This window comes from Patagioenas fasciata, chromosome 3 (genome assembly GCF_037038585.1).
Source record: "Patagioenas fasciata isolate bPatFas1 chromosome 3, bPatFas1.hap1, whole genome shotgun sequence".
Taxonomy (NCBI): domain Eukaryota; kingdom Metazoa; phylum Chordata; class Aves; order Columbiformes; family Columbidae; genus Patagioenas; species Patagioenas fasciata.
Genome location: NC_092522.1, coordinates 58,809,056 through 58,820,859, shown reverse-complemented (window position 1 = coordinate 58,820,859; position 11,804 = coordinate 58,809,056). Strand labels below are relative to the sequence as shown.

General features: G+C 41.8%; 1 protein-coding gene across 4 annotated transcripts in view; it reads right to left on the bottom strand.

Moving 5' to 3' along the window:
- Nucleotides 1–509: 509 nt before the first annotated feature.
- AKAP12 (A-kinase anchoring protein 12) overlaps nt 510–11,804 on the bottom strand; it is a 32,116-nt gene continuing 20,821 nt past the window's right edge. For all 4 annotated transcript variants that reach the window (XM_065834497.2, XM_065834498.2, XM_071806426.1 and 1 more), the window contains 3 exons: nt 7,205–11,064; nt 3,760–5,697; nt 510–3,087 (listed from right to left, as the gene is read on the bottom strand). In XM_065834497.2, the coding sequence (XP_065690569.2) occupies nt 3,079–3,087; nt 3,760–5,697; nt 7,205–11,064 (5,807 nt within the window). In that variant the 3' untranslated portion in view covers nt 510–3,078. The remainder of the gene's footprint in view (nt 3,088–3,759; nt 5,698–7,204; nt 11,065–11,804) is intronic.

The following is an 11,804-nucleotide window of genomic DNA, read 5'->3' as shown; positions in this document are numbered from 1 at the left end:
CATGTCTTAAATCCAAGGTCTGTGAACGTAAATCACAAGGACCTCTGAATATTCAGTGCCATGGGGAGTATAGTCCAGCTAAGCAGAAGTGTGGGAACCTAGAAGATATCCATTATGGGCCTAAGGACCTTAATGTACTACTCTATGCTGTGTTTTTTTTTTTTTGGTGGACATTCATATTGTTGTTTTGTTGGGGGTTTTTTAATACTTCATTTATACCAGCAAATTATTTACTGATTTTTCATTGTGGCTCACTGAATACTGTTAGCTATATTGAGGCTTTTTTCTTCACAGTCCTCTAAAGTACCTTTTTCTTATTACTACTTCTTAAGTATGCTTATTTCAAAGAAACTTACAACCAAATCACAATTTAATTCTGTAATTAGTTCCTTCAATTCACATCAAACACTGAACAAATGAACTGTCAGCAGCAAATCTAACTCTGAAGATGAAGCAGCTATCAGAAAATAATTTACACTAAGCAAGCTGAAAAAAACCCACGTACACACTTTAGAACAAATTTGTAGCTTTATTTTATTTAATCAATTAAAATCTACCTTAAAAACACAAATCAAATTTAGTAACCCAGTACACTGGATTAGAGAAAGCTTGGAGCTTTTAAGCACAAGCCAGAAGTCACAGTCTCAAATGAGAGTTTCAGAGGCCAAAGCAATACGCTGGAACAAAGTAGTATCTTTCTGTGGAGGCATGCCCCTTGCACCAGTAGCGTGGTTTTGGGTGCAGTATTTCTTTAGCTGGCAGTTACAAGAAGCTTTTGTATTTGTTTTATAGTTAAGTTTGTCGCATTGCTTACCTAGGCCCTGGATTAATGGAGAAAACAGACAAGTTTAAGCACTCACCTGTCCAACTACTACCAACAGACAATTTACACTGTGGTAAAGCTAGCTTTATTTAAATGAGGTTCAGACAAGAATTAACTTTACATATTATTAACAGCTTTGGAGCTACAAACATAAGAATCAGGATTACACAGGTCATGCTATTGTTATTTCATTTTACCTGCTGCAGTTATTGCAATATGGCTTAATGTACATAGGTATACAATTTGTACAAATTCAGCCAAGTTTGCACTTGTGAGGTGTTATCAAGAGCACTATTAACTTGCAAGCCAACTTAAACCTGTGGAAACCAACCGAAGTTGTTGGAATTGCCCAAAGCTAAGGGGGGAAGCTGCTGCTAACGATGGACAGACATAGACTGGATTGTTTGAAACCACATTGTTGGGCTTTAAATATTTATATAATTTGCTCTGAGGTAAGGAAAAATCTTTTGATGCTTCCACGCAGGGCAGCACCAGATGGTGCAATCACACCAGTGCAATCAGTCACATTGCTTGCTGTACGTGCAGCCTCAAGGAGAGGCAAGCCCTGCCATAACAAGAGCATTTGTACACTAGAAATTGTTTTTAAAATAAATTACTATACAGGTAGGATAGTGAGCTATTTTTCAACTTGATGGGCATCAGTTTCATAAAGTGTGATCTGTAACCTTCACTTTACAAATCAGAGCTGAAAGTATGGACTTGTACCCCATATTTGATTTTAATGTAAACAACAAAAGAGAGGACCAACTCCTGTTAGGGACAGACACACCAGGACTTGCAGTCTTGAGGCTTCTTCCCATTGTTAAATCACCCTGCTCATTCTGGTCTACAGCTGTTGTCAGTCCAGTCCATCTTACATGAAGGTTTTTAAGATTTCAGCACCCCAAAATTCTCATCAGAGTTTTGCAATCCAAGACAGAGTTCATCACCAAGCCCTTACTCTCCTTCCTACTCCTCCACCTGCTGTGATAGGAAAGAGGTTCAGGCAGGGGTTGGGAAAGGAGGAAGGCTCTCTGCAGGAAGGATGTTTGATGGTGTAGGTTTGGGTAAAGGCCTGGGGTTGGATGGGGCAGTGACCAGAAATGAACAGACTCTGAAATGAGATGGGTGTGATTTGAGGGTTGTTACATGAGCAAGACAGCAGGGAAATGGTAAGTCTGGAGGATTCTCAGTAACGAGGGAAGACTGCAAGTAGAAGTGGTTGGTGGATCTGACACAGTTAAGGCCTCTTTTGTCTTTAGAAGTATTGTAGTTCTACATTAAAATCAGAACTGGGTTTAGGATATACATATAAATATTCAAAGCAAGGCAGCCAAGTTTTTGAGAGATTTTACAAGGGGAAAACCCTGGAACAATAAATAGGAAAGTACATGTTATCAATTTCCGCTCCAATGGTATCAATTTCCTCTCCAAGCTACTCTACAAATTTCATTTAAGGGTATGCCTAAATAGTACAGAAGTATCATAGCTCTACCTTAAAATCAGAACTGGGTTTAAGACATACATATAAATATTCAACACATTACAGTCTAGTCCTGAGACCTGAAGTCTGGAACAACAGAAGAAGGGTATTCTCAGTCTCCTTTCAAGCTACACTGTAGAAGTCATTTCTGACTAAATCAGGCCTGCACAGATACAACTGAAGGATGGATAGAAATACCTGAATGGGACTGAAAGGCAGCAATTTTGAGTATCTTGCTCAAGAATTTGTGTGTGATCCAGTTCCTGATGTTTGATGAAGACATGTCTGCTACTCAGCCAGAAGTCTCATGTGTTCTCATCAGCCAGCCTTCCTCCTCCACCTCACACATGAGTTGAGCAGCACCTACAGCCACTTGTAGGTCAAATCAAGGCAGCTAGGGAAGATGTGGAGGGTAAGGGAGACTGCAGAAAGGTAGGGAGATTGAGGGATGAGTGAAGGGATTCAAGGAGGTGGGACACACAAGACACATGTTAAGTGGGGTAATAACTGTGGCACAAATGTAATGGTCTATCTCCAGTCTAAATGGTATATTTTGGGCAAAAGCGAATGCCCTTCAAATGGAACACATGTGTAGATATAGCCAACATTAAAGGCATTGTTTTTTTCATAGAAATGACAAAAAGGGTGAAGTCTTCAAAAAAGCAAATGTTAACATCCAAGAATGAAGGGTAGTGAATAAAGCTCCTGGTTTTGCTGCAGGATTGTCAGTTGTTCTCTAGGACTGGCATCTCTCCAAATGTCACATGGATGCTTAGCACATCTGAAAGAAAGATGACAGTGAAAAAAAGCTAGATTAATGACAACTTACTCTCTCAAAAATATCTTATTTTCCCAAGCAGCTCTCAAAGATAGAGATAAAGGTCTCACAACTTTGTTAAGCAAGCACAGTAAACATCCTAAGGAGAAGTTGTACCTATCATTTCTGATTCAGACTTCAGTGAAGTGCAAAGAGCTGTAGTACATGGGGAGCTCCAGGTTTATCATGGAAGGCAACACTCAAGTCCCTTAGGATTTTACAAAGAGCTTTGTTAAAGAGGAAACATGTTTGCAGATTAAATCCCATATGTTAAACACGTGTCGTATGAGTGTATATCTAGCAAAGCTGGAAACCACGTTTCTGCCTCCCAGAAATATCACCCTAAACTACAGGCCAAGTCAAAGTCCATTAAAGTGAGGGTAGCTGTACAGAACAGAAAAGAAACAAAGGGTTAGGTAGCCAGAGATAGAGGCAGTAAAGTGAGGAGAAAAAAAAAATATACATATATATGTATATATATATATCTGTGGCCTGTTAATTAAACTGGGGAGCAGTTGCCTTTCACCAGGATAAAAAAAACCAAACACACAACAAAAAACTACACACACCAGTTTTACAGACTCCAAAAATTATTTTGAAAAAAAAAAGAAATTGCTGACTAAAAATGCTACTTACATTCAAGGCCTCAGGAGCCACAGAGTTCTGACTTTGTGGACTATCACAAGATGTTGCTTCCTGGCAATTATCATCCTCCCATTTCTGTTTTTTTCCATCTTCCACTGGGAGAGGATGTCGTTCTTCCTCGCTTTCTCTGCACATATGCTGACCTGTATGTTTGTCTGTGATTTCCATAATCCATCCAACTTCTTTTTCCCTTAATTTAGGCGGGTGTATGTCTATGGGGTCTTTGGTCAAATTTTCTGAAGTACTTAGTTCTGGTGTTGATATCTGAAGTCCCTCACTTTCCCTCGAAATGTCTTCAGGGCTAGTCATAATTGTTAAAGAATTCTGATTTGGTCCATCTTCCAGCACCTCCGAAGTTAACAGCATGTCTTTTGTCTTTTCTACAGGTGCATGAATTTCTGCAGACTCTGCTATTGTAGCAGTTTTCACTATTTGTGATTGCTGGAGCTCTTGTCCATTATTCCATATGTCTTCCTTGCCTTCTGGAAGCTGATGATCCACCTGCGTACTTTCCAGAAGCTCAGGTGTATCTGATGGGCTTTTCCCTGTGGACTTACTGCACTGCTCTGGCTCAAAGGCAGCTGGCTCTTCTGTTTCCGCAAGTTTGTGAACAGCTGTCTCAATGGCGTTCGATACAATTTTCGTGCTCTGGGACTCTATACTCACAGACTGAACAATGTCCGTCTCAAATTCCATGTGGGTGAGAGACAGACTGTGAATTAAAGGAATACCATTTTGTTTGGGTTGCTCTGTACTCTGGGGCCTCTCTTGCTCCTCTAACATTCCATTTATAGAAGTGGGAGATACTTGAGGCTCAGGTGTTTCTGCACTACCAAGCTCTGCAGTCCCACAGCCTGAAAAGTCAACAGCAGCAACTGGGACCCCTTCTGAAGCCATTTGTTCTGCTGTGGTTGCCAAAGGCTGTACAGTTTCAGATGTTGTGTCTGTGGGTGTCACAGTTTCTGCCATGATGTGCTCTTCAGCTGCTGCAGCTGCTACAGGCACAGTGAGAGCCTCCAAGCTTTTAGCTTGTGGGAAGGCTGAGTCAGAGCCTTCCTCTTGCACAGTTAAAACCTCTTGCTGGACAGCACTTGAACATTCAGCACCTCTCACAGCCTCCCCTATTCTGGATTCAAATACTTCTTCGGCTCTTTCCATCAAGCGCTCATTTTTGTTATCTTCTTTCTGAAAGTCTTGAAAGGTGGAGGTTTCTAGAAATTTTTCTTCTTTTTCTACAGTCTCTTCTTCAGCTAAGCTGCTTAGCGTTTCACATTTCTTAGGAATCGTGTCAGTGAGGATGGTGCTTCCATTTTCAGGGAGATCTGGGCATGTTGATGCTACATTAGATACATTGTCTGCTTCAATCTGCATGGGAGCCTCAGTGATAGGGGTACCCCTCTCTAAGTGTATTTCAGTTTTGGGCACAGCATCTTCCATTTTCCCACTCTCAGTTTCATGACTCTGGGAGAGGATTTCAGTTGTTTTTTCTCTGCACTGGGGCTCAAGGAAGGGCACAGGATCTTTTTCTGTAATCTGCCTGCCATCACCATACCTCACATTCTGCTCAGCATCTGCAGCTGCCTCTGAGCCAATTGTTTCTGAAGGAAGGGCAGAGGTTTTTACTTCGTTCTGCAAAGGAACCTCAGTAACAGCAATTTCTGTGCTTTCTTCTCCAAGGAGCACATTATCATCTTCTTTTTCCTCTATCTGGGCAGGTGTCTTGCCAGGAACTCCTTTGGTACAAGTTTGCTCTTGGGAGTCTAATTCAGGAATTTCGTCTTGTCTTTCAGGTTTCATGGGGACCACAGTGACAGCTGCTTCTGTGCATTCTGGTCCCATCGTGAGGGTTTTGTCCTGTCCTTCAAGCTGCACAGGCTCTTCAGGTGGAAGCCCCAAGCTAGAGGTTTCATCCTCCATCTTGTCCTGCACCTGTGGAGAATTGCAACAGACCTGTGATAAAGGGTAGGAACAGGGAGTGACCAGAAGTGTTCTGGGTGAAAAAGGACCAGAAGAAGCAAACAGAGGAGTATGGTTATGGGAAGAGCACCAGATGATGACAATGAGATCAGTGGGTTACCAAGATTCCCGCTCATGTTCAGTTTCTCAGGACACACAGCTCATTAAACAAAGGGCAGCCTAAAGCAAGGGACAACTGATAGCACTTGAAACAAAGACTAAGCCAGCATGATGGTGGGGAGGTACAGAGGAAGGTAGGGACACTTCAGCCACAAGAACTCCCGCACATTTAAAGCTGAAGGTAGTGGGGTCATTTCTTTCCCCTGCTTCGTAGTAGTACCTCGGCTACAATTGTACCTCTGCCTGTGACTGAAGATACCACCTGCTGCTATGTATGGTACCATATAGATCACGTGTATCACATGTGTTCATATATCTTCAGTCACACTGTGCTGTGCAGGAGCCCTCATTGCAATTGTTGCAGCACCTTCTGATCCACACAAACCATCTCCCACCCATTTCTGCAGGAATTGCATCCACCTCAGTCTGCATACAAGCCTCAGTGGCTGCTGCTTATGGACATCTGTGTGTCTTACTGGAAACAAACTTCAGTTGCCTCAGGCTGCACAAAGAAGGACCCTGACAGTAATACTGCTACTACCTGGTTGTGGCAGATGCACTCTCCACCTCCCCTCTGAGAACTGATTTGACAGTTGCATGCACATCCCCCTATCCTTCAATGGGGCAGTTAATGGCTCTTTTGTGAGACCCCTGAGTCCACTGGCCAGGGAGGGTCTTAGGAGAGGGGAGGGCGGTGCAGAGAAGCTGAGAAGCTTCTGGAATGCCCACAGCCAGATCTGATCAGACTATAACACAGGGTGCCTGCTGAGGATCCCCTTTGTGTGTTCTTCTTGGAGCTACGGGTCATCTGAAGCTGAGAAGCCCTCCCCTTAGACTGGGATGCCATCTAAGGTAACTTCCTGGGAATGGGAGCACCTCACCTCCTCCTTTGGGTGAGTGATATCCTTGAATAATTCCTTGCTGAACAGCAAAATGTATTCCTTGCTAAATAAGCAAGCGTATTCCTTGCTAGATTAACAAGTGTAATTCCTTGCTGGACTCAGGCAAGTGTAGTATCCTGGAATCAGATGGCTCTGGCTTTGTTTCTGGCGAGTGCATGCATGCACATTATGGATCTCCCTTATTCTTATTTTGCTGTACCCCAAATAATCTCCTCAACTGATACACAAACCTGTATTTTATGTTACTGGAGTGCTAACTAATTGTATAAACCCCATTTCTAATTGGCTTTTTTGCTGCACTTTTCCGGCCAGAATAAAGTCTGGTTTGGACTCTCTTGTCTGCTTAAAACTGACTCTGGGGTGCCTCTGTGATACTCATTCTAAAGTAGGTATAATAGCTAATGCTTGCAGATTTTTTCTTTCAACAGATGAACCTTGGTGTTATATGTAATACTTACTGCAGTGTGCACTTCTGGAATACATTCATCTCTTTTCTCATCTACTGCAAAATCTGTCACGGGTAGTTTTTCTTGTTCTGAAGCCTCCTTTTTTGGAAATGGCTCTTCTTCAGGAGTGACTGCTTTGACAATGTGAGGGTCTCTGTCTTCTGATGAAGGTTCCTCTACTGTTCTCTGAGCTTCTGATACTTCTTCATGGTCTTCTACAACTGGTTCCTCACATGCCTGACACTGGCTTTCATCTCTTGATACATCTACATTTTCACATCCTTCTGTGCTTTCTTTTGTTGCAGCAGATAGTTCAATTCTCTCGGAACCTTCCGGTAGGACACTCCCTTCGAGTCCAGTTTGATCCTGAATGCTCCCTGCACTTCCCAGTGCCTGGAGGTCATCTTTATGTTCTTCCATTTTCAAGGACTGGTCAAGCAAAACAGTTGCCTGACCTACAACTTGCCCATCTTTAGCATCATCTTCCACTTCTGACTCAATTTCTTCCACTGTTGTAATGACAGTTGTTGTCATGGTTCTTTCACTAACCAGCTGGGCTGCATCTGCTGACTTTACTCTTTCAGCAACTTCCTGAAGAACTTTCTGTGTTTGTTTGTCTAACTCTTTCAAATTTTGTTCAGTGGCCTCTACTTCTTGTACAGGTGTAACTTCCTCTGTAGTATCTGGGGTTTCTAACAACTGTGAAACAGCAGAAACCATGTCAGTTGTCTCCTCAGCAAGGGACACTTCCATTGTTCCTTCAGCACAGGAAGCTTCTGCTGTCTCTTCCAGAGCTGTCACTGCTTCAGAGGTTAGCTCCAGCTCACTTGCTGTGGTGTCATCACTTCGATCCTTTCTCATATCTGGTTCTGTTTTAGCAGCTACCACTGCTTCTTCCACAAGAACATCTGATTCAAATGTTGTCTCAGTTTCCTTCTCTTCCTCTTCTTTTGCCTGCTCAATGCACTCTGTCAGAGCAGCAGATATCCAAGATGGTGACCTTTCTTCAATACTGCTGACTGCCCTTTCTCCTTCCACAACAGTAACAGTAACCACATGCACCAGTCCTTCATGCCCTTGCTCAATTCTCAGGCTCTCCTCTAATTTTTCTGCTCTCTCTTCCTCTGAGGTTCGTTCTCTCATCGCTTCAGCATCTTTTGTTTGTTGGGCTTCCATTTTTTCTTGCTCTGCTGCTTCGTATTCAGATAAAGGAACAACGGCTGGAATATCTGAATCTTCTTCAGCTGTTTCTGCCATGTCTTCTCTTGTTTGTTTAAGATTATTTGATTCTGGCTTCCCATCTGACTTTTTCTTCCTACGCCTAGGCATCAGCTTTCTAAATGGAACCCATGATTCATCTTTTCCAGGCTCACCATCTGATGTTGAATGCTCCAGGCTGGATCCCACCACAGAGTCTTCAGTCCTCTCTTCCATTCTGGTTTTGGATTTCCTTCTTGGAGTGACTAACCTTTTAAAGGATTCCCATGTTGAAATACCTTCACCTTCAGATGGGCTTCCGGCTTGTTCTGGGGAAGAATTCCCTTGTCCTTGATCACTCTCCTGAGAGCTAGTAAGAATTGCATCTGTTACCGTTTCTTTGGTCTGTCCAGGCTCTTCCACTTTTTGGTTTTCTTGAGCAAGTTTATGTTCAGTTTCTTCATCGGATGATGATGATTTCCTCCTGGCTCTTTTCTTTGAAGAACCTACACATATAAAAGCTTCCCAGGACACAGAGGTGTCAACCTTTCTTTTGGGCTCTTCTGTGGTTTTCTCTGGTTTCTGGTCCATGCCGTTTTCTTTGAATTCTCCCTGCTTTTCATCAACAGCATTTTCAGTTGCAGACACTGCAGCATCCTTTGTCTTATCAATTTCTTCTTCTTTATCACTTTCAGAAGGTCTTCTGACACGTTTCTTGGGAGTCACCATCTTTTTAAATGACGCCCAGGCTGTAACACTTTCTCTTTTTCGCTCCACATCCGAAGTTGCAGCTTCTTCATTTTCAGTGACTTGCATTCCATCTGCAGATTTTTCCAAAGAAGGAATTTCATTCGTCTCCTCAGGAGAAGAAGCAGAACTCTCCCCCTTCTGTTCCTCTGGGCTATCTGGAGAATCTGATAAGTGTTGAATTGATTCACCCTGTTCCCCTAACTTAGATTCTTCTCTTTTGCCTTTTTGTTTCTTCCCAGACAGTTTTTTTAATCCAGTCCCTGTAAAGAGTTTCTTTAAAGGGCTGCCTTGTGGTCTAGTTTTTTCTTGAGAAGACAACAGTTCAGCTTCATTTATGATACCTTCTGGAGGCCTCTTTCCAGCTGCCTCTTCAGGAGTTATTTCTGTGGTTATTTCATCTGGTTTGACAGTATCAGTCAGAACTATGCCAGGTTTTCCCTGTAGACCTTCATCAGTGGGTTTGATTGTCCGTTGATCATCCTCCGTGTCAACAGAACATTCAGAAGTAGAAAAGGACTTCAACCCAGGAGCACCCAGAGTCAGTTTTGTCCCATGCTCTTTACTTGCTTTCTTCTCTGTGGTTCTATCTTGAGCTTCTCCTTGTGTGTCTAACTTTCCAGTTATGTCTTCTGATGTGGCTGAAATTTTCAATTCTGCTTTCTCTGTTTTTTCATCCCAAGTTTCTTTCCCCAGTGGAGAAGGTTTATTTCCTTCTCCTCCTTCAGATTTTTTGAGCTGTTCACTAGTAATTTCAATAGCCAAAGATCCTGCTTCAAGTTTCTCTTCAGAAGCTATTTCATTTCTGTCCTCTGTTTCACACTTGACTCCAGTTGACTCCAGTTTTTCTCCCACAGGTAGTACTTCTGAGGATGTTTTCAATTCTCTGTTCACACTATCAGTGATAACAGGTACCACTGACTTTGTTTTTAGTGGTTTCTCTGTCACCTCACTTTCTTTCCCTCCTTCTTCAGTTTTTTCTTCCTTTTGACCAAGATCTTCTGAGACTTCCACCAGGTTCCCTTCTTGACCACCTTCTTCAGCTTTTTTCTCCATCACACTTTCTTTAACAATCACTGGTGCTACATCCTCTTTTTGTCCCGTCTCATTATGCCTCATTAACTCTTCCTTCTCACATGCTTCAGCTCCTACGGCTGCCACAGTCTTTTCTGATTCCTGTTTTTCACCGTCAGTTTGCTCCTTCTCATGCACTTCAGTAGTAACTGCTGTCATGTTCTTCTCTTCATCTTGCTTCTCGAACTCAGATTTCTCCTTCTTTTCACTGGTTTCAGTTGTTAATGTTGACCCCTCTTTTTCTTGCTCCTCTTCTTGTGTAGGAGACTGTAGTTCATCTTCTTTAGATTTCCTAAAACTCTTCTTTTTTCTAAATGCACTCCATCCCTGAGTAAAAAATCTTCTTAATGGTGATGCAGTATCAGTGGCTAAGGCAGCTGACTCAGAACAAATCTCATTTGCTTCTGGTGTTTTAGGAGATTCATGTTCTGTTTGTTCATTTTTCAATGTGTCTTTGGTGTTGTCTTCTGCACAGTGTGCATCCTCAGGCATTGCTGTTTCTTCTGAGCTGACTTCTTTTTCATCACCAGCTCCTTCAACGACTTGTGTTTCTTTTTTTACGGTAAGCAGCTGAACTGGTTCCGATTTCCCTGTCTTTTCCTTCTTCACTGTGAATCTGAATCCAACAAATTTAAAAACCTTTTTAAAACCCAGATCATAAGACTGTGGCTCAGATGCTTGGTCAAGGTTTTCTGCATCTTCTTCCAAAGATGGCAACTGCTTAACTGTATTAGCATCCTCGTCATCGTCTTTCTCAGCATCTACACCATCCTTGGTGCTTGCGGCAGATGGGCTTGTCTCCATAGTTTCAGCTTCTTCCTTCAGAGTTACACTGGAATGTTCTGTCTGTCCAACTGTTTTGGTTTGGTTTTTTTTTTAAAAAAAAAAAAAAAAAAAGAGAGAAAAGAATAGTCAGTTCCCTTCTCAATTTAATGTTATATTATACCTTTATGTAAATATATTGATTTTTTAATTTCTATTAAACTTTCCAAAACAGACGTGTCCCATTATCTGTGTGCCTCATCTATGTACTGTTATTAGTTTTTTTTAATGACCAGTTTTTGCTCTAAGATTACCAAAATTCCTTTCCTTCCTCATATCATTGTATGGGGTCTTTCCAAAATTTATTTGCAAATATACTTTTTAAGCTTATATTCTCTCATTCCCTTTCATCTTTTTTTTGGGGGGTGGGGGGGACAGGGGGAAGGCTTATGTTCGGGCTTTTGTTGTTGTCATTATTGTTGTGTAAGGTTTTTCTTTTTTACTTTAAGGAAAAATCTGCGAGAAAAAAAAATAATTCTGTCCTATAATTACTCAAAGAATACACAGAACAATGTATGTAATTATCCCTGAAGCAAAGCTCAGTATTCTGATGCAACGAGACCTCCGGAAAAGGAAAAAGTGTGTTGATATAAAATGATGACCAGAAAAGAAATCTTGTCTACAGCTCTGTCCCAAAAGAACGGTAACACATTAAAATGCCCATGGGAAATTTTGTATTTTTCTGGAAACTTATAACCCCCAGAACAGTTACATTACAACATATTTGTTTTAAAGATTATAAATCTTGGAATTCTCCCATCACCACTATGGC